This window comes from Archocentrus centrarchus, chromosome 6 (genome assembly GCF_007364275.1).
Source record: "Archocentrus centrarchus isolate MPI-CPG fArcCen1 chromosome 6, fArcCen1, whole genome shotgun sequence".
Taxonomy (NCBI): Eukaryota; Metazoa; Chordata; class Actinopteri; order Cichliformes; family Cichlidae; genus Archocentrus; species Archocentrus centrarchus.
The window spans coordinates 32,543,002-32,569,627 of NC_044351.1; the positions used below are offsets into that span (position 1 = coordinate 32,543,002).

Sequence of the window (26,626 nt, forward strand, 5' to 3'; positions counted from 1 at the left end):
AAACGTAAGATATTTAACCTTCAAACTCACTCCAAATTTTTATCCTTAGAGTCTTCTACAGTTTTTTTTTTTTTTTTTGCATGATTCACAGATCAAAATGATTTCTATCTTATACTGAGCCTTGGTCTCATTTTAGCTGTCTTTCCACTCCTGAACTGAATAAAAAGTTCACATAAAACATCCAGAGCCAGAGAACTGTTTCTACGTGAATATATCAAGAATATACTATTACCAACCATGAGGTTATGAGGTGACGAGTCGAGTCTTTCTGCAGTTGGAACTTGGAATTGCAACTTAAAATAAACCATCTCAATCCAGCATACCTGGAGTTTGACGCCAACCACTTCCACTGCAACATCTAAGCCAGATTAAGCAGCTGATGTTGACGCACTGAATGAAACTGGAGGTAAACTTCTTCTCAGGCACCGATCCAGCTGACCAATATACTGACCTTTGGCCTACTGTCTGCTTTGGACTGCATGCCAATCCATTTTAAAGGCACTTAAGCAGAACAGGTTTCTGTTGTTTCTTTGTCCTCCAGATGAAGGACAGTTCTCTTTGATAGTACGTCATTCTGTTACCCTGTGACAGAGTTGATATCTGACTCACCGGACTCTACTAACCACGTTCCAAAGTCATTACAGCCACAGCCTTTCAAAGCTAGACTTTCCAATAAGTGAATTAAGAATTAAGGCCATAGTAGATGGTGTTTTGTGGGTTTTATGTTAGCTCAAGATACTTTTTTGGTAAATATTGCTAATAAGTTATAATCATGTCAGAATTTCTTAAAGTCCTAAATGTAAGATTTGCAGTTCATTTGAACTCGTCGGGGATAAATTAGATCACAAAACAGAAAGAAGAAGAAAACAGAAGGCACTTCATGTAACATGTTGGCTTGTAGCAATAGACAATGATGATGGGTGTGGGTATGATTATTCTAGAAGCAGTCAATGAAGAATCAGTTATTACTTCAAAAATCTGCTGCAATACCAGTCAATCAACACAGTATGCTGGATTTAACTGGCCCATGAAACAGGCTTGAAACTGTAATGAAAAATGGAGTTTGAGAACAAAAATTTTGGCAGATTCCCCCAAAACTGAATTAAAATGATCGTTGCAAAATTTATTTGTGGGGTTTTGTGGTATCTGTAAACCATACTGCTAATGCCTCTATCATCTACCTGTCATTACCTGATGGTAGAGTTGATATCAGATGCAGCAGAGGACACAGTACTCATGCCGGCTTCACTCCTGAATGAGCTCTGTTTAGACCTCTGGGAGGCCAGAGAGCTCCGGGACTCGGACTTCCTCAGCTTGAGACCAGATAGGATAGATCTTCGAAAAAGCCCGCCCTTTCTTTTCCCCTTCAGCAGCTCAGCCTCGCTGTGTGCCGTCAGCACAAAACCTCCCCGAGACACTGCGGGGCTGCTGCCGCTGCTTCCTGTGCTGCACATGGAGACGCTGGTGGTCAGAGTGCCAGGAAGTGGAGGAGGTCCAGGAATCACTGCCCCAGTCCGGTCCAACAGAGCTGTACCATTGCTGTGCTCTGAACCAGAGCGGAGAGAGTTTATGGAGGTACGAAGTGGGGAGCGGATAACAGCCGCCATACCGTATGGGACACTCTGCCGAACTCCGTAGCCATGGCGCATCCCGCCAACCCACTGACCCTGAAATGTTCCTGTGGAGAAAAGAAAGAAATTTAGAAATTTATTAGGCCTGATCAAGTAACAGGATTTTGCACATGGTACAGCACAAACACCAAAATCTCAAACGTAGACAACAATACTTACAGATGCTCTTTGATGAAGGCAATAAAGCGATAATAAGTCACACATGATGACCAATTTGCACATCTTACAATACACTATATTGCCAAAAGTATTCAGTCACCTATCCAAATCATTGAATTCAGGTGTTTCAATCGTTTTCATGACCACAGGTGTATAAACCAAGCACCTAGGCATGCAGACTGCTTCTACAAACATTAGTGAAAGACTGGGTCGCTCTCAGGAGCTCAGTGAATTCCAGTGTTGTACCATGATAGGATGATACCTGTGCAACAAGTCCAGTTGTGAAATTACCTCACTGCTAAATATTCCACAGTCAGCTGTTAGTGGGATTATAACAAAGTGGAAGCGATTGGGAACAACAGCAACCACCACAAAGTGGTAGGCCACATAAAATCACTGAGTGGAGTCAGTGGATGCTGAGGGTCATAGTGCACAGAGGTCGCCAACTTTCTGCAGAGTCAATCACTACAGACCTCCAACCTTGGCCTTCAGATTAGCTCAAGAACAGTGTGTGGAGAGCTTCATGAATGGGTTTCCATGGCCGAGCAGCTGCATCCAAGCCTTACATCATCAAGTGCAATGTGAAGCATCGGATGCAGTGGTGTAAAGCACGCCGCCACCGGACTCTAGAGCAGTGGAGACGAGTTCTCTGGAGGGATGAATCACACTTCTCCATCTGCCAATCTGATGGAGGGGTTGGTGGTTGCCATGGGAACGATACCTGTCTGACTGCATTGTACCGAGTGTAAAGTTTGGTGGAGGGGGGGGTTATGGTGTGGGGGTGTTTTTCAGGAGTTGGGCTCGGCCCCTTAGTTCCAGTCAAAGGAACTCTTAATGCTTCAGCATACCAAGACATTTGGGACAATTTGATGCTCCCAACTTTGTGGGAACAGTTTGGGGATGGCCCCTTCCTGTTCCAACATGACTGCACACCAGAGCACAAAGCAGCTCCATAAAGACATGGATGAGCCAGTTTGGTGTGGAAGAACTTGACTGGCCTGCACAGAGTCCTGACCTCAACCCAACAGAACACCTTTGAATGAAACTGTGAGCCAGGCCTTCTCATCCAACATCAGTGTCTGACCTCACAAATGTGCTTCTGGAAGAAGGGAGCCTATCCCACCATAGGGCAAGAGGCAGGGTACACCCTGTACAGGTCGCCAGCCTGTCGCAGGGCCAACACAGAGAGACAGACAACCATTCACACCTACGGGCAATTTAGAGTAGCCAGTTAACCTAACCCCAGTAACTGCATGTCTTTGGACTGTGGGAGGAAACCAACGCAGAAACAGGGAGAACATGCAAACTCCACACAGGGAGAGAAAGGCCTGGGCCAAGGTGGAATTGAACCCAGGCCTTCTAGATGTTATTCTAACTGTGAGGCAACCGTGCTAACCACCACGCCACTCTATGGGCTGGACTGTTCAGTTGCTGAATGGGAGAGACTAAACTGCACATGCTCACTTCTCCTTTGAATGCTAAGTTCCTCAAATGGCCACTGTAGGATAACTACAAAAAAACGAGTCAATCTCCATAGAGTCAAACGGTAAACTGCACAACTTTACAGCAGAAATAAATATGTTTACCATTGGTACATGGCTTCAGTCTCTATTGATAATTTCTCTGTTGATAACAATGGAACTTGGGGTGAATAGTTATACAAGTTACCCTTTTTTATTTGAATCAAAGTTTTGCTTAATCAAAGGTGCAGCCAAACTGAGTGACAGAGGGGTGCTTTTTTGTTTTGTTCAAAGTTTGGTTACACTAAAAGGAGTCATCTATTCTGTTCCTCCAGTAAATATACTGTGTTTTAAGCCTATTTTTCAAACTTAGGCTATAAACAGGTTTTAAGATAGATAAGATAAGAATCTTGTCATTGCACAACACAATGAAATTTTTTTGGAGCAATCCTCCAGGTGCCAACATAATAAATACAAAATAGAACTAAAAAAATATAGCCTGTTGTGTTTGCTATTGCCAGTGTTCAGTAGTGTAACAGCTCTATGGTAAAAGCTGTTTTTCAGTCTTGAGGGCCGGGCGTACAGTGTCCTGTAGCACCTCCTAGAAGGCAGGGGGGTGAAGAGGCAGTGTCCAGGATGCGTGCTGTCCCTGATTATGGCTGTTACCCGCCTGGTGCAGCGGGTCCTGTATATGTCCTCTAGTCTGGGGAGCTGGGTGCCGGTGATCCTCTCAGCAGTCTTGATAATGTGCTGGAGAGCATTATTTTAAGCCTGTTTTTCAAAATTAATTGAAAGAAAAATGGGAGTCAATTAGCAAGTAATTGACTGCACCTTAACATTGCAGTCAATTACTTATTAGCTGATAACTCCCCAGCTGTATCTCACCCCTTGTCCAAATATGGTCCCCTCTGTTTAAAAAAGAAGGGGGGAAAAAAGATGGCAGTTGACAAATTGTCAAACTGGAGACTTCAATAAAACCACTGAGTGTTGTCCCCAGGGGGTATGCCCATCTTTTGTATACAGTTTATAAGTGCAGCATATTTGAAACTTGTGTTCAGAATTAAATATTTAGTGACAAGATACACTGCATATACAGTAGATTCAAATGATCAGATAATGTTTTCCAGTAAATAGTAATGATCAATACGAACTAAGTGAAGAACTCAGTAAATGCCATCCTGCTCGCTGCCCTGGCCGGGTTAGCTTCTCTCTATTTTCTCTCTGCTTTGCTCTGCTGGTATCTTCACTTTTTCATATCCTTTTGTTTTTGATAGAGAAGGAGAAGAGGTGCAAAGAGAAGCGAGAGGTTTGTGACATAAACACAGTGGGTGCTGCAGTTGTGTGCTACATGCACTAACCTAGGGCTACTGTGACCCCAAGAGCACCATTTCATTCAGCAGAAGACTACTAAAGAGAGAGGGATTAAGGTCTTGGAGCAAAAAAGCTTCCTAAGGTCAGTAAGCAAACTCCTTAGCTCAACAGCTCAGCTTGACTCTGTTTATTTGTACCAAATAGCTGTTTGCAATTTGTTGCTCTTTTAAGAACATTCTGAACTATCGGGACATCCATCCACTCAAGGATCACTACTTATAACAGTTTACACTTGACCCAATCCCAATCCCCAAACTAAAGACCTGGAAAAATAATGACACCAAAACTAAAATCATTTCCTATTTAAGCATCAATATTTTAAACGCAATAACTTCTGGTTTCATTTCTTAATAAAAGCACAAAAGACTAACGAGCTAGGAACAACCCAATACTTAAAGCATTCAAAGACTAAATGATTGAATTAATTATTATACAGATAATAAAAAAAAAAAACATTTACAGGAGAACAGACTTAATCCAGTGACATTTAGTTCATCTGTGAGCAACGAACACTCACACCACTCACAGCAAATGACCTACTTTTGTGCTCTCTTGGATTTAATTTAACAAAAATTTCTCAGCAATAAAAAACATTTTGTTTCGTGTGATGATTGTTTTAGTGAACTGTTTGGCGTCATTCATCCTATTTTTCATTCAGTATCAGGCAGTTGCTGATTTGTTCCTCTCTAGTTCCTCTGCTCACATTTTTTAATGTTCTCTGTTGTAAAGTGTTGGGATGTAGTACATAGGAGTGGCTTCCTCTTGTCACTCCCATTCATTCACACCATGCCGCTGCACTACCAGCATTCCCTGCTACATAACAGTCCTTATATCTTTGTGTTGCTGAAAAGTAGGGCATCTGAGCATGCATATGCATGTTCCATCGTTCCTCTCTCGCCCTCTTACTCTCCACGGAAGTGTGTGTTCCAATAGGAGGGCAAGTAATCCATCCCGCCTGCCCATACCTCTGATGTAACAGCACTCTGATTCATTCTGTAGCGAACGCACTCGCTCAAACCAAACTACATGACCATATAAGGACTGCAACCACATTCTCTGTCTCCATCACAAACACACACAAACATTTCCCTAGTGGGCTCAAGTGTCAGTGAAATGGGAAGTGCTGAATGTAGCCAATCTTATAAGCCAATTGTATTCTAAGACACACAGGAACGCGCTCACACAGGCACAACAAGCACATACACGCTGCTTTCAAAAGCCCGTGTGAGCGGTGGTGTTAAATCTGAACCTGCCCCCACGATATGCTGCCTCATACCACCACACACACACACACACACAGAAACACACAAATAAACAAACAGAGGCTGTGTCACAGACAGCTGGCCAGCACATCTGGCAAGGCCTTTGTAATCACATCAGCACACAGCTGTACGACCATATGAAAGGCAGATCAAAGAACACACACACGTGCACGCACAAACAAGCACCTGTGCAACAGCTTGACAAGATTACCGTTTCATTAAATGGCCGGCGGAAGAAGAGCAAGCATCACCTGTGATTCTGCGTTTGCGCTGACAGAGCAGAACGGAAATAACCTGCCGCTACAACAGGCCACGTTCATTTAAAAAGGGAGTTGCACAAACAAAAAAAGTACAACCCAAACAATAGTTGTATTGAAAAATGGAACAAAAAAAAAAACATGTTAATTCTAATCTGGCCTTGACTGTGTGTTCACATTCTTAAAAATCCAAAATCAAAAAGTATGACTATTAAATTAAATTTTGACGGCGCTGCTCCTGTACTCCAATAGGCATAACTGTTCACAGTCACAAAACATGTATTGATTTATTTATTGTATTAGTATTTCTCAGTAGTTCCACTTGTTTCCTTTCTTGCTGAGAGCTAAATGAGAATATGAAGCTGTAGGCTTCACCCACAGGTTCTTACTCATCATACCTTATGCTTTCATTCATACCCGCTTAGAGTGACGATATTGTTCATGGAAAAGGAATACTCAGGCATGTGTCTTTTATAAATAAGCAAAATAACAAACAGCAATTGAGCATTTTATACTTAAGTTGTCAGCTGTTGAACTACTGTATTTTATTACCTTACCACACTGACATTGTTTCTAGTCTGGCAAAGCTGACTATAGATTTGCATCGATCACACAAACATGAGAGTGCAAGAGAGCAAATTGGTGATTTTCCCAAAATACTGAACTATCCCTTTAAGTTAATTGTATGAGTAAATGGGAAAATAGGATACTTCTACCAAAGATTGTATGTTACAAATATGAAGTATATGGTGTACAATAGGTAGCATGTAGTACAGTCTTAAAGCCTAAATCATGAGATAATGATCAAAAGTTTTGATTTTGAATTTGAGGTCCTCTTTTCCTTTTGCAAATGGAAACAAAACATTCACAGTACCAAAATCTTGATCACAGATTCAGAACTTTCTGCCCGCCTGTTTATAGAGATTTGTATGCAGCATAGATCTAAACACATCTACACTTTTTAAGCTTAATTTAGACTTCTGCTGTGAATCTCTGTACAGTCAGGAAGTAGCTGATGGCATTCCCAGTAATTTATACCGTGTGGGCTGCGTCGATATGATGTGTAATTACTTTTCTAGTCTGGTGCATGTCAGGTTACTGTGTAGAGTTTGGAGAGGGTTTGCTGTTACAGCACACTGTAACTGCAGATTTAACACAGAAGCATAAACCAGCAGTTACACACTGAAAGTTTTATGGCTACCTTAACACAGAAACATAGTTTGGGACATTTAGTGTAACGCACTATAATTTCATGCACTTATATACTTCTTTTCTAGTCTTACTGACCACTCAAAGTGCTGCTTTTGGACACAAGTCATATTTTAACCACCCATTAACTCAGCACTTTATTCTATGTGCTGCACTTAACCAATCAAGCTCACATGCATGTCTTTGGACTATTGGAGGAAGCCCACACAGGTACAGGGAGAACATGCAAACTCCACACAGAAAGGCCCCAGACTGGGTTTGAATCAGGAACCTTCTTGCTGTCAAGTGACAGCACTAAGCTCCACCATCGTGCTGCCAAGCTCAATGCATGCACAACACTGCACACAATCAGTACAGGAATCAAGAAAACGTGAATGTTTTACACAGTTTTGCATGCCCCCACACATGTATGAATGTGTATTTATCTCATGTATTGGATTATTATTAGCTAAAGTGATTCACACATTTTGTCCACTACATTTAAATGCAGTAAAATTTTCTGTAAATACTGAAAAAAAGCATTCAGTATAAAACAATATGAGATCACAGCAGCTTCAAAAATGCACATTAAGTTGAATCAGACACTCTTTAAAACACTAACAGAAACTAAACATTAAAATCTTCAAGGATGTAGGAGTTATCAAGGGCTGCTGTACTGTGTTAGTTGCAGCTAGGTGTACCAAAGAAAGTGGCAACTGAGTGTGTAAAAGAATAAATATATGTGAAGCAGTATTTGGGTTTGAGCTTTTTCATGATTTCTTGGAAGTGTGTACCACCCTCAGTCTGCCTGTCGCTATCCATGGTGCTGAAAAATACAGTGTAGGCAGCTGGCAGTGATTTTCCTGCAACATCGGACCTGTATACAGTCTTAGTTGAAAGCAAGTGGAGTGGGTAACCATATAGGAGTTTTCTGAAAGAAAATACATTAGATTGGGTTATCCTGTCATAGCTGCACTGAAAAAAAAAAAACTCAAAAAACGACTCAAACTCTGGAGTACAGTTGCAAGGAGTATCTGCTTCACAGCTCCCACGCCAAAACAATTTCACTGATTCTGCCTGGAAGCCAACAGGAAGCACACGCAAAGCACGGACTCGTTGCGACTGCTGCAACAAGGACAAGGCAGCTGTGCGGAAAGAGTTAACACACCGAGATCAAAGCTGCGGAAACATCACAGAGTCACAGCGATCTGATCACGCGCCAGCCCCCAGGCTGAATTCATAATTGTCTCTTTAACAAATGTGCGTGTCTGTCCTCTGTTTCTGGGTTAAAAACCCTGTGTCTTATCAGGTCTGAAGTTCATTCAGAGCCAAGAGAAATCTTTAAAGTATTGCTGTACACGCAAAAAAAATAGACTTCAATATTCAGCCACACATCTGTGATTGTTAGTCTGTGGTTGTTGTGTATCCACATTATTGCATAGCAGACTACTTTACACCTCAAAGTATTGATTTGTGATGCACAGCACTTGCAAAAAGAAAACATGGAGCAAGACAAGCTGAGAAAGAGCTCAAACTGGTTATTGTATGAATTATAAATGTGTTGTTTCACCATGTCAGCACTTGCCCTTGTGTATATAAGAGAGACAGAGAGGGAGAATAGCATAAGACGAGACAAGGCCAAGTTTATCAAACATTTTCCTTTATGTTACAGACTGTCTGTACTTATGAAGGATTCTTTGTTAGCATAATAATGATAATAATGTTACAATAATGATAATAAAGGTGGTGACACAAATTAGTGAAAACTCGTCAGACTTCCTTTAGCAAAATGAAAAGGAAGAAAAGTAAAACTTCCCTCATTACTGACCCTCTTCTCACCATATTTTCATATACTCCCTAATAATCAAAAGTGCTAATGATGTTTTAGCACCGTAGACTGTAAATAACAGATGGACACTGTGAAACTATCCATTGGTTGGTAAGCTACTATTTTTGGTTGCCATCATATTGTTGTTTTATAGATCTAGAAGTGAAGGTGAGAGGGTGGAGTGTTAAATTATGAGCTAAGGCCAGCTGGCTCAGTTAACAAGGTGTATTCATAGACTGTATGAGTAATATGCAGTCTGACAGTGTTTGAATGAAGACTTCTTCGATGGACTATTTGTCCAATTAACTCCACAGCAAGTCATAGCCTGCAATTTATTAGTTAGTTGCTTTAAGAAAATGTTTCAAGGCACCAACACCACAAAAAAAGCAGGGAGTTCATCCAGCTAGGCCTCAGTCACACAGGCCTACAGACCTGTCGGCAACCATCTGGCAAACATTGGTCATGAGGGAAAGATGTATATTCCCTTACCATTTGTAAGTGGTTGCTGGAGGTTGCTGGCAGTCACAAGCATGAATTTGGTCACAAAGAGGTGCACAACTTTGCACCAAACTGCGAAACACCTTGACTGCTTTGGTCTCTAGCAGGTTGCCACTACTTGCAAAGCAGCAGTGAAACTGCAAAAAGTGAAAAAGGAGAACGGTCGCTGTGTTTACGTAGATTAAATGTCACCAGTAGATTCTGTGCTCATATTTTATGTGTCGCAGCAGCCAATCTGGACTTAGCAAAGCCAGAAACAGGAAGTAACTCAAATGCGCGCTCACACTTGAGTCATAATTGTTCAGTCTAAATCCATCCTTCTCTGTTGCTTTATGCAAAGTACTGCCAGTAAGTATTTTAAATCATTGAGTTTAGGTTGTTTTAAGAGAATTTTGATGATCATTTTTGGTACTTTAAGTATGTTTGTGACTTTTTTTATGGAAGATTAATTTTCACAAAGAGACTGCATACAGTAGCTATGCAACTTTAGGTTTTTAGTGTGCCGTGTCTGCTTTGTATTCTGTGAACATTTCAGATGTGTAACTTAAATGCATTTGTTTTGTGATGCTATTTAGCACTCTTCATATCTAAACCATACTTGGGCAGCATTTATTTAGCAGACTTTCTGTTACATCATTTATGTTTACAGTGTGTTTGCCTTTGGTTATATGGTGATATACACCAGTGAGTGTCTGGAAAAAAAAATTGTTTAGTTAATTTGTTTCAGTTTTACTCTGTCACCATTTTGAAGGGAATTTGTTAAAGAAGACAATACACCTGCCACTTATTGGAGAGATATCTGTCTGCTTAGTTGTGCTTAGATCAGTAAGGCCAAAACAGTAAAAAGGCAAATTCCATCTAAAGCAGCAAATCTCAGGTGGACAGATATGCAAATCAGCCTTACACAGTATCTGAAAATGTCTCAGAAGGCAGATTCCAAAGCTACATCTGTATGGACTCACATTTCTAAATCAGCAGAGACTTCCAGTAAGTCATCAGCAAGCATGGCTACAGTCAGTGCTTGGGCAAAAGCAGAAGCTGCAAGAACAAAAGCAAAATTCACTCAAAATGAAACAGAAATGAGAGAGCAGAACCTAAACTGGAGGAAACATTTTTGAAGGCAACTGTAGAAGTGCTTCATCAGCAACGTGATGCAGAGGCAGCTCTCGCTGAAGCCAGTGTCTATGAGGTTGCAGCAAGTGAAACTGAAGGGGGACACATGAGTGTAAACCTCTCCCTTGCAGTAGATCTTTTAGAGCGAACTAGTGAATAGGTTAAAAATCAGTTTCTCCAAAATGACAAATCAATGCCACATGAACATATGAAGCCACAGGCCACAGCAGTGTGCTCCACATTTTTACCACCCAACAAAAAAAAAAAGACAAGTCTGACCCCGGTAACAGACTCAACACATCTCTACCTCACCACAGTGATAGGAATGAAAGTGTTTCCACAGTGCTCAAAACCCCATCATGTTTTGGACCTCAAACTTCTCCACACGAAGACTCTGATTTTAGTCTGACCTTACAAGATTTTTCGCCAGATGTGACCTACCCAGTGGTGGGCTTTCAAGAGTCAGTGGCAAGTTTGGTAACAAATCCTCACAATGTGCAAAACATCTACATGCAGTGCATGTCGACAATATTTCCTACACTTTCAGGCTAAAGTGTGGGAGAGACTGGAAGAATGCTATGGCTCCCGAGAAGCACTGGAAAAGGCTCTATTTGGCACGGTCGATCATTTCCTAAGATGTCAAACAAGGATTCTCATCTACTACATGTCCTCAGGGACCTTCTTTTAGAGATAGACTCTGCAAAGAGCGAGGGCTACAATCCAAGGTTGCGCTACCTTGACAGAACAGGCAAATACAAAGTAAAACATGATAAAATCAGGCTGCCTATTTCAGTCAACAAAAGATAAGCAGTTAACTCTGAGCAAAAGCAAAATACAGAAAAACGAGTTGACATTAACAAAAAGTATTCCATCCACAAGGAGCCCCCTGCACTCTAAAATGCATGGCATTTAAAGTCTAACTGTAAGGTGGAAATCCACTGTCCAGGATGTGGCAGCGACTTGGACATCAAAACTCTACCTCCTGATCCAGAGCCATGGACGGTTAGAGCTAGATTCACCTGTCGCCACCTCTACGTGTGTGCACTTTTGAAATGTGTTGGTTACAGCACTGAGGCACAACTTTTACATTGAAGACCAACGTTCTCCACTTGCTTTGCACTTTTTCAAGTTTCACTACAACTTGGAGAGTAATTTCAGAAACAAAGTACAGACAACTGTAGCAAACTGCTAGCATCCAGGGCAATCAAAAGGAGGTTTTTGGTGCAGCAACCTCTTTGCGACAGCCAGTGACCTCCAGCAACCACTCACCAACAGGTTGCTAAATTTTTCCCTAGTGACCAGAGGCTGCTAGATGGTCACCAACTGTTCTCTAGGCCTGTGTGACTGAGGCCTTATTCAAGCTAACTGAAGCCTAGCAGACAGTTTCTACAGCTGCCTGTGCTGGACATTCCCCTAATAATGCATAACAATAAGCTTCACTGAAATTTAAATGGGTCAGTAATATAACAGTTTGCTCCCTGTTATCGTGAAGAGTGAAAATCAATGTGGAGACAAAAATTGTTTTATGTGCCAATCTGTTGACATATTTTTTCTGCTGTAAAGTTGGTCATTTTCACATTAGAGGCTATGCAGAGTGACTAACTTTTAGAGTAAGCCTCAAGTGGCCACTGGATGAACTGCAGTTTTCAGCATTTTAGCATCAGCTTTTTTTTTTTTTTTTCCAGCCCAGGCAGTTGCTGTTCGTGTAGCACTGCCCCACCCCAAGTGCTTCTAGGCCAGACTCCGTCTGCCCAGTTAGTAACGCATCAACAACGGTGTGGGGCAAACTTCCAAGAAAGATATTTAGAGTTTTCATGATTTAGTCGGCACCATTAATCCTCACTGCAAACATCAAACTTCACCCATTACATAAGCCAAAGCCTGCAGATGGATTGTTTTGGTTTTAGAGAAGGCACATGATAGTAATGACCCTAGAAAAGAAAAAAGAAAAAGTAAAATAACAAGGAAACTTTCTTTATGGGAAATCAAAAGCTGGGGAAGTAGATTCTTTCCAACTTTTATTGGTGTTTTTGACTTAAAAAATAAACTTAAGGGAAAGAATTAAATCTTGTGCACTCATTGAAATAACTATCAATTGATACTGTATATTATTTGATATGAAATTAAGCAAACTGTGGTGAAAAAACTGCTGAAGGGACAAAGAGAGAGAGCTCTGAGGACCTGATGCACAGACACATCAGCGAGTGCACAAACAGAAGGACAGTCAGATGGTGACTAAACACAGGTAGACAAGAAAACTGACGGGCAATAAGCCAAAGAGATAGGCAGGATAAACAGTCAGGCATGCACATGCACAACATGCTAAACTATGGTCAAATCACTGAACACTGAAAGCAAGGAAAGTCTGTTCAAAGCTAAACCTCTCCCTGCGTAAATCACTGTGCGGGACCATTATCCGTTTAAGAGATTTTGCTCGGGCCCCCTTTTTTTCTGTCTGAGGCTTTCAGATTGCCATTTGAGGATTATTTATCTACTCAAAAATTTCATGAAAAAGACCGATGACAACATGATGGCATGCTGATGAGCTGCACATTTAAAAGTGTCCACACTTATGTCATTTCACAGCAATAGTGTGTCCAACTATGAATGGGTTGGAACTTGTAATCAAACAAATGCCCCTGTGCATCCTTAAGCTCAAACAGATGTCTTGATTTCTCATTAAAAAAAATTTAGTATATATATATATATATATATATATATATATATATATATATATATATATATCTTTTGAGTTGATTTTTCTTAGAATATTGAGAGTAACTCACAGAACATAGTTTTACTTTTTTGAGAAAAGAAATGCTAAATAAGACAATACATTGATGACAACAGCTCAATGAAAAAGAGCATCAAAAAAAAAAAAAAGCAGAGCTCCTAAAAATACCAGACAAGTAAAAGAAGCCCAAAAGAGCAGTGAAACAAGAAATACTGGAGGGGATAAGCAGCAAAGGTCATAAATAAATAAAAGAAGAAATCCGGAAAGGGATCGAGACCTACCAGCAACATGGTGAAGATGCTTTTTCTTTTATGCCAATATAGCAAAGGGGTGAGGTGACCTCATCAACTGTGCATGCTACCGTGGGATTACAATCCTATCCATACCAGGCAAAGTGCTTAACGGGATCATCTTGCACAGAATAAAGGAATTAGTCATCATTCAGCTCCACTGGGTTTCACAAAGAATAGATCCTGTACTAACCGGCATGCTGTATCACCACTGAGCAAGAATGGACTACAGCTTTCTGCCGGGCAGTTTAAAGCATTCATCGGCAACTGACAGGCAACTCAAAAACATGTCCATAGAGTTTTCTGTTCTTGCTGGCAACAATTTGGAATTTGAACCTAACTTGTCAACTTGTACTAATGTGGTGAGAACCTTTTCTGTAATAGCTACAGCTGGGTAGATAAGAGATCTGATTCTAGGTGTTGAACTTGCATTTGGTAGCTGTTCCCTTGAACTGAAAAACCCTCCATCCATCCATTTTCTTCCACTTATCCGGGTTCAGGTCACGGGGGCAGCAGCCTAAGCAGAAAAGCCCAGACCTCCCTTTCACCAGCCACCTCCTCCAGCTCATCCGGGGGGACCCCAAGGTGTTCCCAGGCCAGCTGAGAGATATAATCTCTCCAGCGTGTCCTGGGTCTGCCCCAGGGCCTCCTCCCGGTAGTCTCGATAGTCGGGGATCAGTCCGCCAGAGACTGAAAAACCCAAATAAGACTATCAGAGAGACAGCACCAGCCCACTCAGCAACACCTGAAAGACCACAGAAGACAACTAAAGCGCCTGATGACAGAATTATTTCCATGGTTAAGAAAAACATATCCAACCAAGTACAGAACACTCTTGAAGAGGTAAGCCTATCGTTGTCAAGGTCTTCAATCAAGAGACACCTTAATGAATGTGAATACAGAGGGTTTAAAACAAGAACCACTGGTTACACCCAACAAGAAGGCTGGATTAGACGTTAACAGAAAACATTAAAAAGATGCAGCACGGTTCAAGAAAAAAATCTTTGGACAGATGAAACCAAGACGTTCTCATACCAGAATACTGAGAAGAGGAAAAGTATGGAGAAGGATAGAAACAGCTCATGATGGGATGCACACCACATTATTTGTCAATCATGGTGGAAGGATTGTTATGGCATGTGCATGTATGGCTGCCAGTGGAAGTGGGTCATTAGTTTTTTATTGATGATGGTGACCGCTGAAAGTAGCAGTGATTTGTGGGTGTAACTAAACCCAAAAAAGGATCTTTTTTCCAAACCTAACAAAGTATTAGTATAGTACCTAAAACTAACCAAAGAGTGAGCGAAAATGAAGCTAAATATTATACAGGTGTAAAAAAAAATAGTAAACGATGACGGTACTATACAACAAGTGGAAAGAAAAACTCAACAGTCTAAAGCTCACACTTACACAAAATATAATAACACACTGGATAAAAAACAAACTCCTGAAGATTATGTACATCACCACTAACCCTCTAATCTCCTGGTTTGGACTTTTCGGGTCTCCAAATGTTTATGTCTTACTCTCCAAAAAAGGGGAAAAAATAAGGAGCGACATAAATCTATAGCTGACTGACCAGCTAGAATCAACGGCAAGGATAGGGCTGTTTGAGTATGCGGTTCCTTTTGATGACTTATGTCTTTGGGATAGTCAAAGCATCTGAAGTACAATTATAGACTGTTTATGAACTGCTTTTCCTTTTCCCTCTTCCACACAAAGACGAGAAGTGAAGGTTTTCCTGCAAACAGCAGTCCTGAAGCTGATAGGGATTAAGATAAGGCTCAGGACATTTCAGCTGTGCTCATGTTTGTAAGCCTGTTAGGGTTGTCTGAGACCTCGAGCATTATCTTGGCCATGTCTAAGATAATTCTGTTTAATAAGTCTATTATATGCTGGTTACATGCCTTGCTACAGGGCATGAACTAACTACGTGGCGGACTGGGTGATAGAAAGCAGAGTGGCACTTCTGGCCGAAGAGCTTCCTCCCACATGAGCTGCAAATATATTCTCTCAAATATAGTCTTTTACAAAGCGCTTGTTATTTTTCTTCCAAAACGCATGTCTCACTAATCAGCGAGCCAAAGGAAACAGGTTTTTGATTTCATTCGGCCCACCTATCGTTGCTGGGTGAGTTTAAACAAGAGAAGCGGATTTATTATTTATTATGTGGATTTATTATGCTTACATAACATGGCCAAAGCGAGAATAATTACAGCAATGATAGCAGCTTTTAGCAGGCTAGCAGGGTATGTTAATTTAGAACAATTATAATTCAGTTTTAGCATATTTGCCAACAGCTGGAGGACAAGAGGGAGGCTCGGGGATGCTTGTGAGCTTCTGCGCACCTCGTGCGATTGAGCATCTACGGTGATATGAGTTCTCTCCCACTTTTCCTTCTCTTTTTAACATTTAATCTTCACATAGGTTGGAACAGGGAATTTTTAGGTCAATTTGTGCATCTCTGACAATAACACATTAGCCACTACTGCTAAATAATCTCTAGCAGTTAGCACTGATGTACACAGTGACAGCCGTAATCTGTCTTTGTGACTCTGACTCTCACTAAGTGATTACTGAATCTGTCTGCTGCTCTCTTTTCATTTTTCTACTTCACTCCCTCTCTCTTCCTCCCTGTATGTGGTTGGTAATCAGTCAGCTTAGCTCTTCATCTCAGTAAACAACATTAGCCCGGAAGGCCAAACCAGCCAATCACGGCTCGGTAGAGCCGGCTGGGCGGCCAATAGCAGCGAGGAGCATCGAGTCCCTCGTGACACGGTGACCTGCAGCATGTCAGTGAGCATTGCTATGGAAACCCTACTGTACAAGCGCGGCTCCGTGGAAATGCAGCAAAGTGAGGGAGGGAGCGCAGAGGTGGGAGGAGAGGCGAGAGGGATGTTGGCAGAAGTGGGAGAGTAACGAGAAGAAAAGCTGAACAGCCACGGTGAAGACGGAGGAGGAGTGTTTCCTAGAAATTTGGCATCAGGTGGAGTTGGAGGGGAAATGTAGCTGACTCAAATTGCACAGCATGTTTCAAAAGCATGTAGGCAGCAGAGCATCTTTGAATGCTTTGGCTCCTGGCTGATATTGCTCTGGACATGACAGAGCTCTGAGTTTGGAAGCTAGGCTTTACTGTGAAAGCGAACTGTAATGGACCATATCAGAAAACCCCTGATGGAAAATTATTTCAGCATCTAGGTAGACATTTAACATCACAATAGAGCTGTTTTAATAAGCAATAACAGTTAGAGGTAACACAATTTATGCTCATGTCCACGCTTCATTTAGCATTCAGAAAGATGTATTAACTCCAAAAAGACTGAGATTTGAGTCTCAGGTTTTCTAAGATGGTACCCACTTAGGGCCTTTTTTTTTGAAAACTCCAAAATAAAATTTGTTACACTGTGTTGACATTTTGCAGTCACATGACCTCTAACCATGTGACATTAACCTGTCCGCTATTTTGGACGTGTGACAACACGGTTGGCCATCGTTTGGCATAAAACCTCCTTTGGTTGCCAGCTGATTGCTGCCGTTGCCAGTGTGGTTTGCTTTTAGCACTCTGGCATGTCTACAAACACTCGCCAGCTTCTCTCTGAGCATTAGTGAAACTGTGAGTGCCACACTAACCAGAATATATCAGATATAGTTCACCCTCAAAGTAAAAGTTACAGCTCTTGAAACATCCTGATTGGAGTACTGAAGTACAACTTTTACTTTGAAGGTGAATATTCTCCATTTCCAGTTTTTGTCGAGTTTTATTACCACTCAGCAAGTAGTGAGCGAGACAAGTTGGCGTATCTTCCACACAAACGTGTCACCAACTTGTCTTGATTAGGTTAGTTTTGGTTTCATGTCACCATTATCCGAGAACACTAAAGAACTGTGCATGGCATACAGAACCTCCATCCTGCTGCCATCATCTGCAATATGCGAACTATTCTCCCTGTACATGACACTGATTGGGTCTGTGACAGTTCAGCACATAGCCTTTGACTGCTACTTGAATGAAAGGAGAAAAATAATTAACAGATTCATTTAGCTTCTACAGTGAATACTATTTGTATTCTTTAGCTTCTGGTGGCATTGCTCTCATGTCCTCTGAATAGCCTCTACTGTATCTTTCATCTGTATCTTTCATACCTTGAATATGTACACTTTCTTTGGATTTCTTTTCTAGGCAGTTTCTACCACATTTCAATTAAAAAATTTCCTTTTTTCCAAGAATGAATAATAAAGCATCCAAGAAAGAACAACCTTACAACCAGCGACAGGGTCATGGGCACCAGTGGCTCATTAATGCATACTGGGAGCAAAGGCTGGCCCATATTGTGGGGTTTGATCCCACAGAGGAGTTATTGCTTCAATAAGCTGCACCATGAACTGGGCCATGTTACATTGTGTGGACTCATGATACCAACCCAAAACTAGTAGCAGCCAAATTGGCAACTAGCTGAGGAAAACAAATAAATAATAAATAAGACACCCATCAAATAAAAGCCCAGATATTTGGGGCCAGCACTAGGAGCGCACTAGCTTGCGATCGTCTGAGGCTGGGTTTATGTCTCCTCCCAGTTTTAATCACTACACCATGGAGCCACTGATGCAGGATTGTAAATGCTACATAGCTTGTATAGCTTGATTAGTCACAACTTAAGTCAGGAAAACGGTCGGCCACAGCAAGGAAAGATTTATGTTGGCATTCCTTCTTTGGTTATTTGACTATTTATCATTTACTGATTTTTATTTCTGTCTCTTAATCATCATCAGTTACTTTCTCTATTAAAACATATTAGATCAACAAATAGTTTTATGACATCATAGATCTATAAAAAGGACAGATGCATGCTGTTATAATAAGGACACTGTGTACTGTTGGAGCTAGATAAACACTCGTAACTAGGCCAATCTCTGCTGCATTTACTGTATGTGGGTTCAAATGCTACAGTTACTCTGCAACGTATCCCTCTCTGAGAGGCCCATTTTTGTCTTTCTCTTTCTTTCTGTAATGATCTCACCCGACTCCTGATTAGAGAGTATCTCTCATAACAATCATGATAATCATCTATCCACTGAGTGAGCCATCTCTCAATTATCTGTTCATCATATAAGCGATCCATTCATCTGTACATCTGTTGATTCATCTATGCCTCCCTCTGTCAGTCCGTCCATCTCTTCCATCTGTCTGGTCATCTATCAAGCCGACTTATCCTCCTCTGCACCGAATCAACACCTGAAACCAGTCTGGTCTGCGGATTTTATCGGGCTTCTCGGGACTGTGTGTGTGGTGAAGAGCAGCGTAATACGGCCTGGTAGTTGTAGAGTTATGTAACAAGGCTTTAGCGGCACGTATGCTACTGTCAGCTCTATACTTACACACATACCACCAGATTTCATGGCTGTGCAGTTTTTGCACATGCATGCAATGTAGTGTATACGCATGTGTGTTTCAGTTTCGAGGCATGTGGAGCGTGTCTCACCAGCAGAAACTGAACTAAGTTCAAGTCTATGAGACTCAAAGTGCAACTGATTTCAATTTCAAGACAATTGTGATGCTGATTTGGAAAACTCTACCAATGAAAGGTGCTTTGAACTGAATAATGAAATGCATAATTACATGTTTTGCTTTTTAACATACTCAAAGGATAAAAACAAGACACAATCACAGACAAATTTCATCCATTTAAGTGGCCAACAGCTCATCTGGCAGTCCTATCAAATTAATGGACTTTTTTAGTTGTTATTTTGGCTGCATTTGTGATCACGCTAATGGCTCTTATAAATGTTATGTGCAGTTATTCATAGTCTCCACAGATGAACTGTGATAACTTTCATTCCTTGGATCAAAATTGTAGTTAAAATGTATCTTAGTACAGTTATTCATGATCGAATTCCAGCCAAACTGGGGAAATAAGCCACACCCCACTGTGTTTAGTGCTAATCAGTAAATGATAGCATATTAGCATGCTAATAAAGTATGATAAGCATTATAAACATTAAACCTGCCTAGAATTTGCATATTAGCCCTGTGATAAATGCTTCAGCATGCTAACTTTAGCATTTATCATAACACGTGACTAACATGACTGTAGATGCTTAGGGCCAGATTTAATAAGAAGGGTAAATTACTGTAAGGCCTAAACTAGGGGGGAAGAGGGGGGGGGGGGGGGGGGGTGCACACCATTTGGGAACCACAGACTGACCTCTGCCTGGTTTCCTACATTGATTTTACTTTCTGATTGGTAGCCTGTATTTTAAACCAACACCATTCACGGATAAGGAATTATACACTGTCCGAGGTCCTGAAACATGGTGGGCGGGGGGAAAAGATTTAACGTATTTTGTGTGACTTTTTCTCTGGCTTGGCAGATAAAATGAAGTCTTACAGCACCTGAAATAAAATGTTTTAAATACCTGCTTAGCCTTTAAGAAGCACCAAAAAAATATAAGGCTTCCAAGTAGTTCTGGTCTAACAGAATGCATGCATTAACAATCAATATATTCTGATAACACCTTAGTTTACCAATCCAAATTAATTAAGACAAGTAAAAAAATTTTTTATCTCCCTTCTGTCTCTTCATATATAAGCAAGTATTGCAGTCAGGTCAAGAGCAAAATGGCTAAAAACTTTTTTCTATATAAACTAGTTCAAATTTCAGGAAATTGGGAAATTGTAAGTGCATCAAATTTAATATCTGTCCTCTGTTCAGCACTGTTTTTGGGACTTGTTACTTGGGAGCTGATGTCCTCCTCTGTCCTTCTAACCTTTCACGCATCCCTTAAGACTGCATGGCCTGAATTGAAGGCCTCTAAATACACAGTGTCCTCAAGCAGCTGAATTGAGGGTTGAGGGTTGGGAGGACATGAAGAAGAGGAGGAGAAAGACAGAGAAAGGAGGAATCAGAGATTAAAAAAAAATGAGTGCAAGTTAATTTTCAAAGGCTGTCCTGGTGCAACCTCTTGCCTCAGCATGAGTAAGTATGTGTGTGTGTGTGTGAAAAAAGGATGACCCTAGAAGACCTTTAGAAAAGCTCCTCCTACTATACATCTGTTATGAGCCTGTCAATCGTTAACCAGTAAGAAGTTATTTCACAGAGGACAGTTGTCGAGAATCACTCACTGACAGGAACTGAGTGGTTCACACATATTTACATGCCTTCTGGCATACACAAACCAACTCCCAAAACACCCACAATGCATCTGTCCTTGTGTATATAGTCCTTACCTCCATCGGAGTATGTTTCTGTTCCATATCCGTCCTGCAGGCCATTGTTCCACGTCCCTTCGTACTTCCCGCTTGTCCCTGTGCTCTCCCGCACCCCATAGCGTCCTTTAAAGCCATTCGTCCACTCGCCCTTGTACACCCAGCGGCCTTTATTCTCAACGCCCACACCATGCCGCTTGCCCTGAGCCCAGGTGCCCTGGTAGGTGTTCCCACTGGGCCAAGTGTAGACACCCAGCAGTTCAAACCCATGGGCCCAGGACCCACAGTACTCGCCCTGGCCTTTGGGTCCAGTGCAGATCCCGTGACCATGCGCCTTGCCCTCCTCCCACCCTCCGCAGTATGACCCCCCATCGTCAAAGTTGAACCTGCCGCCAGTGGACATGCATGAAACAGGTCTTGGCAATTCCCCTGAAGCCTCGACAAAAAGAAAAAGAAAAGAAAAAGAAAAAGAAGGGAGAAAAGAGGACAGGTTGGTGCTAGAACCAATCCATGGAGATGAGTTTGGAGGTTGTGAGGGCAGGGGTGAGGAGGTGGAAGAGGGAGTGGGAGTGGGAGGGAGAAAACTCCCACACAAATCAAGACAGGCCGCTCTTTGTTTCCTATTAGCTCGGCGTAGAAGAAGGAGAAGTGAGGTGGAGAATAAAATGTGGCCCCTCACAGCTGTGTCAGGGGTCTCCCGGCTTGTTGGGAAAGCACGTTCCTGTTCACACCATCCTCTTGGTGGGCTCTTTGTAGCTTTGGCTAGCACTTCCCAATATCTCTGTGGCACATGTAGGTGAGAGAGGAGGAGAGTAGGGCCAGAGCTGCCATTATCCTCTCAGCAGAAGTTTAGACCATCAGGCAGCTCCACTGGCCTGCCATCGGCCTGCCCACACAGTCTACGACACAAACGCAGAACTCTTCCTCCTACTCTCTCTCCTGCCTTCCGCTCAGACCCACTCAATCCGCCACCTCCTACCTGATGATGCCTCCACCTCCCTGGGGTGTAGAGCCGAGAAGTTTCCCCGGTGGCGGCCCTTCAAACCTCCAAGCCTCCAGCATAGACGCCACCCTGATCAGCACCGAGGCTTCGGCTGTAGCTATGACATGATATCTGACCAAGACAATAAAATAAGGAGAAAGAAAAGGAAAAAAGATTCTCCTCCTCAGAATTTTTTTCTTCAAGCCTGTTGTTGATGATCAGACAAAAAAACATTTAAAGTGAGACTCTGTGGCTCACTTCAGACTTCATTCTCTTCTTTCATTCTCAGCTTTAACACACACACACACATTTACTGTGCTTTACTGCACAGCCAGTCACACACATGCATAGAGAGAGGGGGAGAGAGACAGAAATAATAGGAAAAAACACAGAAGGTAATCTGCTCGGCTGCCTGTTTCGTCTGTCCTGTGGTGCCGGAGAGCAGCAATGCAGTCTCCTGCCTTATGCACGCATAGACTGTATGCAGGCACACACACACACCGATTCTGACAGAAAGTGCGCACACACAGACAATGAAAATAAATAACTGAACTGATTAATTTCTCTTCTTCTATTCCCCCTCTCCCTCCCTCTCTCTCTCTCTCTCTCTCAGTCTGTCTGTAGGTCTTTAATCCACTGCGTCCATAAGTGGTTTATCCTCTGCGTGGGCTGCCTTCAGATTGCCTGTTTGATGAAATATCATCCATCTGTATGATCCTGTTAAGGTGTGCTCTGTCCTCTTCAGCATCCCCTGCTCATCTCCATGTTTCCCTATGGAGTGCCGGCTGACGCACAGCCTGCCTGCTGTCTTGGTCTTACAATCTCTTCTCCTCCTACGGCTGGATCTCTGTAGCTCTCTCTCCCAGAAAATCTGCTCATTAGAGAGGACTGTTCCAATGCAGCCACAACCACCCCCCCTCCTTCACTGCTCAATAGCACAATCCTGTTCTTAAAGAGATAGAAACATCACGCACAACTTTCTATTCCCACCCTCATCTGTAGCTTTTTATCTTTTTTTTTGTCTGTTCATCATTATCTCAGCTTAGTCTCACTTTGCTGGGCTGAATACAGAAGGGCTGGGTGATGATACTGATTCTAAAAGTCCTGAGACTGATTTATTGCATGTCATTAACTTTTTATCTACTCGCTCCTGTTTGTTCTTCACGCTCTGCTCACTATGCTCTCTTTATGTGCTCCTTTTTCTCTTCTCTTCCTCCTTACCCCCAACCATTCATGGCAGACGAATCCCTCTCCCTGATCACGGTGCTGCCGGGGATCTCTTCCTGTTAAATGGGAGATCTTCCTTCCCACTGTTGCCAAGTACTTGCTTCAAAGGGGATCCGATTGTTGTGGTTTTCTCTCTGAACCAATTGTCCCTCTACTGATTTTCGTAAATGTTTATTAACAGGTTTGAGGGCTGGAGCCTGTTCCAGCTGATCCCAGAAATTTTATTCAGTTCATCTGGACACAACATTTTTGGAGGCAGTTTCATCGCTCATCCAAATTATTAAGAGTCCACAGTCTTATTAAAAAAACAGTTGCCCAATGACAGAAACTAGCAATCGCTGATGTGCAAAATTGTCATGACCATTAATTAATGGCCACGGGTGCTATTTGCAGAGAACTGGCGAATGGCTGCAATCTCAGCATTGTGAGATGGTGAAACATGTAAGTCTTAGGCCCCTGCTCAGTTCAGAGATATTCATTCCATTTTTACATAAATGTCCTCCTTGACTCCCCCCTCAAACCAGCATTCGACCCTATCCAGGATGTCCACACACTGAAAGAGTGGCCACTGGCCTGAAGGTGTAGTTCAGGGGCCTGAGGAGCTAGCTCTTCTGTGGTGTGCCATCCGCTTAGCCAGAGGTTGTTTGGTTTCCTCTATGTATAATTCACAGCAATCCTTTTGGCACTGAAAAGCATACATTATATTACTCTGTTTGCACTGGGGGGATCTGAGCCTCGGGTTGGACGAATTTCTGGAGTAGCATGTTTTGGGGTGTGAAAGCCACAGAGACGTGGTCTTTTGAAAATATGAGTCTCAGCTGTTCTGATACTCTGGACACACAGGATCACCAATAATTTTCATTTAGGCAGAATTTGTCCTGTCTTGGATCGCCTGGAGCATTCTTTAGGCGGTCAGCCGGGGTAACCCCATTTACTCAGGTCCTCTTTGATACAACATTCTTCTGCTTCCCTGACAACCACATCTGTGGAGATGTGGATGATGAGAGTCAAGTTTTAAGTACTGAGCCGTATCTGTTGGTTTACAGCGTAAATCAGCTTTCAAATACCCACTATTACCACCATGTGGTTATTTCACAGTCTAAGATCATTGAGCATGCATCGAGACTGTCCCAGCTAACACAGGGCTAAAACTGGAGTACATCCAGGACAGGCCATCAGTCTGTCACAGGGGAACACTAAGACAGACAACCCCCACACTCTCACCTTCACCCAATTTAGAATAATTTAATCTAAACTGCATACCTTTGGACTCTGAGAGGAAGCCGGAGTACCAGCAACAAATAGTGCACCTAGCATGTGCACTCTGTTTTTTCTGTTTTAGCTCTCTAAAGGCCTAGCAGATAAATGTACACGCTCAGCATGACAAAAACAAAGGTACACGTAAAAAAAATGACATATTCTTTATAGTCATCACTAATAACAGATATCATCATATAAACATGTGTGGAAAGGTATGGATAGTGTTAGTCATGTAATGCCCAGGGTGTATAGTACCCCACCTCTTGCCCTGAGAGGTTCTGTCTCCCTGTGGTCTTGAATTGGATAAGCATTTAAGAAAATAGATGGATGGAGTGACAGGAAGTCTTGACGCTGACCACACTGGAAACACTGGACAAAGTGATTTTGCGACAAAAACGATGACGAAATTAATTGACACTTTCGTCAACGAGACGAAAATGCTTGGCGGGGACGACATCCAATCAGAAATTAATTAATTTTGTGACAGGGCGGGACAAGTTGGGAAAATATCCAATCAAACGCACAGTTGCACAAATTTGCGCTAAACCCAGGAAGGCCACACTAGCCTGTGAATTTTTCAGGCAGAGCTGGCCTACTCATCAATATTTTATTGTTATGCTCAATAAACAAGGTCAGGTAAATAAAGATGTTGTTTGTTCAATATGTTTGTGTGTGTGTTGATCTTTCAAGCATTAATAATATTCCATAACTTTTAATAAATGTTTAATTTCGTGTAAGTTTGTATAATGACTAATTCAAGGGAACTGAAGAAAAAGCATTTACATTTTACACCCTTTATATTTTAGTCGACTGAATTGACTGTAGATTTAGTCGACTATATTCTTACGCTAATTAGACTAAAACTAAAACTATTCAGATACTAAATTATGACTAAAACTAATTTAAATTTTTGTCAAAAGACTATGACTAAAACTAAATCAAATGTACAGCTTGTTTACAACTAAATGTTGTAAACAAGCTAGAGTATGCAAAAACGGACCTGCCAACAGAGGGAATCATCTCGTACAAAGATGAATTAGAGTTGTCTTGTTTCATGTTGGAATACATAGGCAAGGTCATATTTTTCACTGCTTCTATGCTCACTGCACGTCTTCCATGACATTTCTGTGTACAGTATGATTATATTCAGCCTTTTGTATATTGCTTTGGTGTTGAATATGTCACTAAGCTGTAAGGTAATCTGTTTGAATGGGAGCGCTGGGAGCATCCCATTATTGTTTTCTATTATTAGCATTTTTCATTTTTGTCATTTTAATTTCCTGCCTTTTCTTTATTTCTGCAGACAGGTCAGCAATAATCTCTCGATGCTGCCTGAGCGGTGGGCCAAACTTGAAATGTGCTGTATATTCTGTCTTCTATGTGCCTTTAAAGGCGGCTGTGGCTCAGGCGGTAGAGCGGGTCGTCTACTAATCGGAAGGTCGGTGGTCTGATCCCTTGCTCCTCCATGCTGCATGTTGAAGTATCCTAGGGCAGAATACTGAACCCTGAGTTGCCCCCAATGCGTCTATCGGAGTCTGATTGTGTGAACGTCAGGTTAAAAAGTGCTTAGGCATGGAAACCAAACATTGTGTGTGTGTGTTTTTCAGTTTCTGGTCTATTTATCTAATGTCTGCACATGGTGTCAAACCATTAATGCATTAGGAAATCTGGAAATTTGCAGAGGGGTTTATGAATTTTGGGGAAAGGTTCTGTTGGTGTTGTTACCTGGGCGTGAAGAACTGTTACTGAACACGGACACGATAAACATTCACAGTGGAGGGTATGCAACCCCCAAAATTTCAATGTTTCATTGAAATCTCTTGCAGTAATGAATATCTTAGTGAGGCATTGCCCTAATCATTAGTTTTTTGTAAAGGACTGCAAATTAATATTAGAGTAAGGAATTAGAGTAAGCTACCTTTGCTAATATCAGTAATCCTCCAGGCAACTCACCGAGGCGAAGCGAGCTGCTGCAGCACGGTCAGCAGAGAGGCCTTTTCACCTTTTGTTTGGTTGCTTTTTTGTGTCTGTGGAGCTACATTAAATGCTAAACATGCAAAATGCTTGCGTGGAGAATTTACTATTATTAAGAGCTGTGACAAGCAATGAAACGTACCAAGAAAAGCATTACTTTTGCTTCTCAGTAATCTGTAAATATTTAT

At 41.8% G+C, this 26,626-nt stretch overlaps 1 protein-coding gene across 2 annotated transcripts in view; it reads right to left on the reverse strand.

Annotated features, from left to right (window-relative positions):
- jph3b (junctophilin 3b) overlaps positions 1-22,808 on the reverse strand; it is a 56,722-nt gene extending 33,914 nt beyond the window's left edge. Inside the window, exons 1-3 of one of the 2 annotated variants that reach the window (XM_030731410.1) lie at positions 21,975-22,808; positions 21,017-21,424; positions 1,192-1,678 (exon numbers count right to left, since the gene is read on the reverse strand). In XM_030731410.1, the coding sequence (XP_030587270.1) occupies positions 1,192-1,678; positions 21,017-21,398 (869 nt within the window). In that variant the 5' untranslated portion in view covers positions 21,399-21,424; positions 21,975-22,808. Of the gene's footprint in view, positions 1-1,191; positions 1,679-21,016 lie in introns of both variants that reach the window. The other variant, XM_030731409.1, reaches the window with a different exon arrangement.
- Between the last annotated feature and the right edge of the window lie 3,818 nt (positions 22,809-26,626).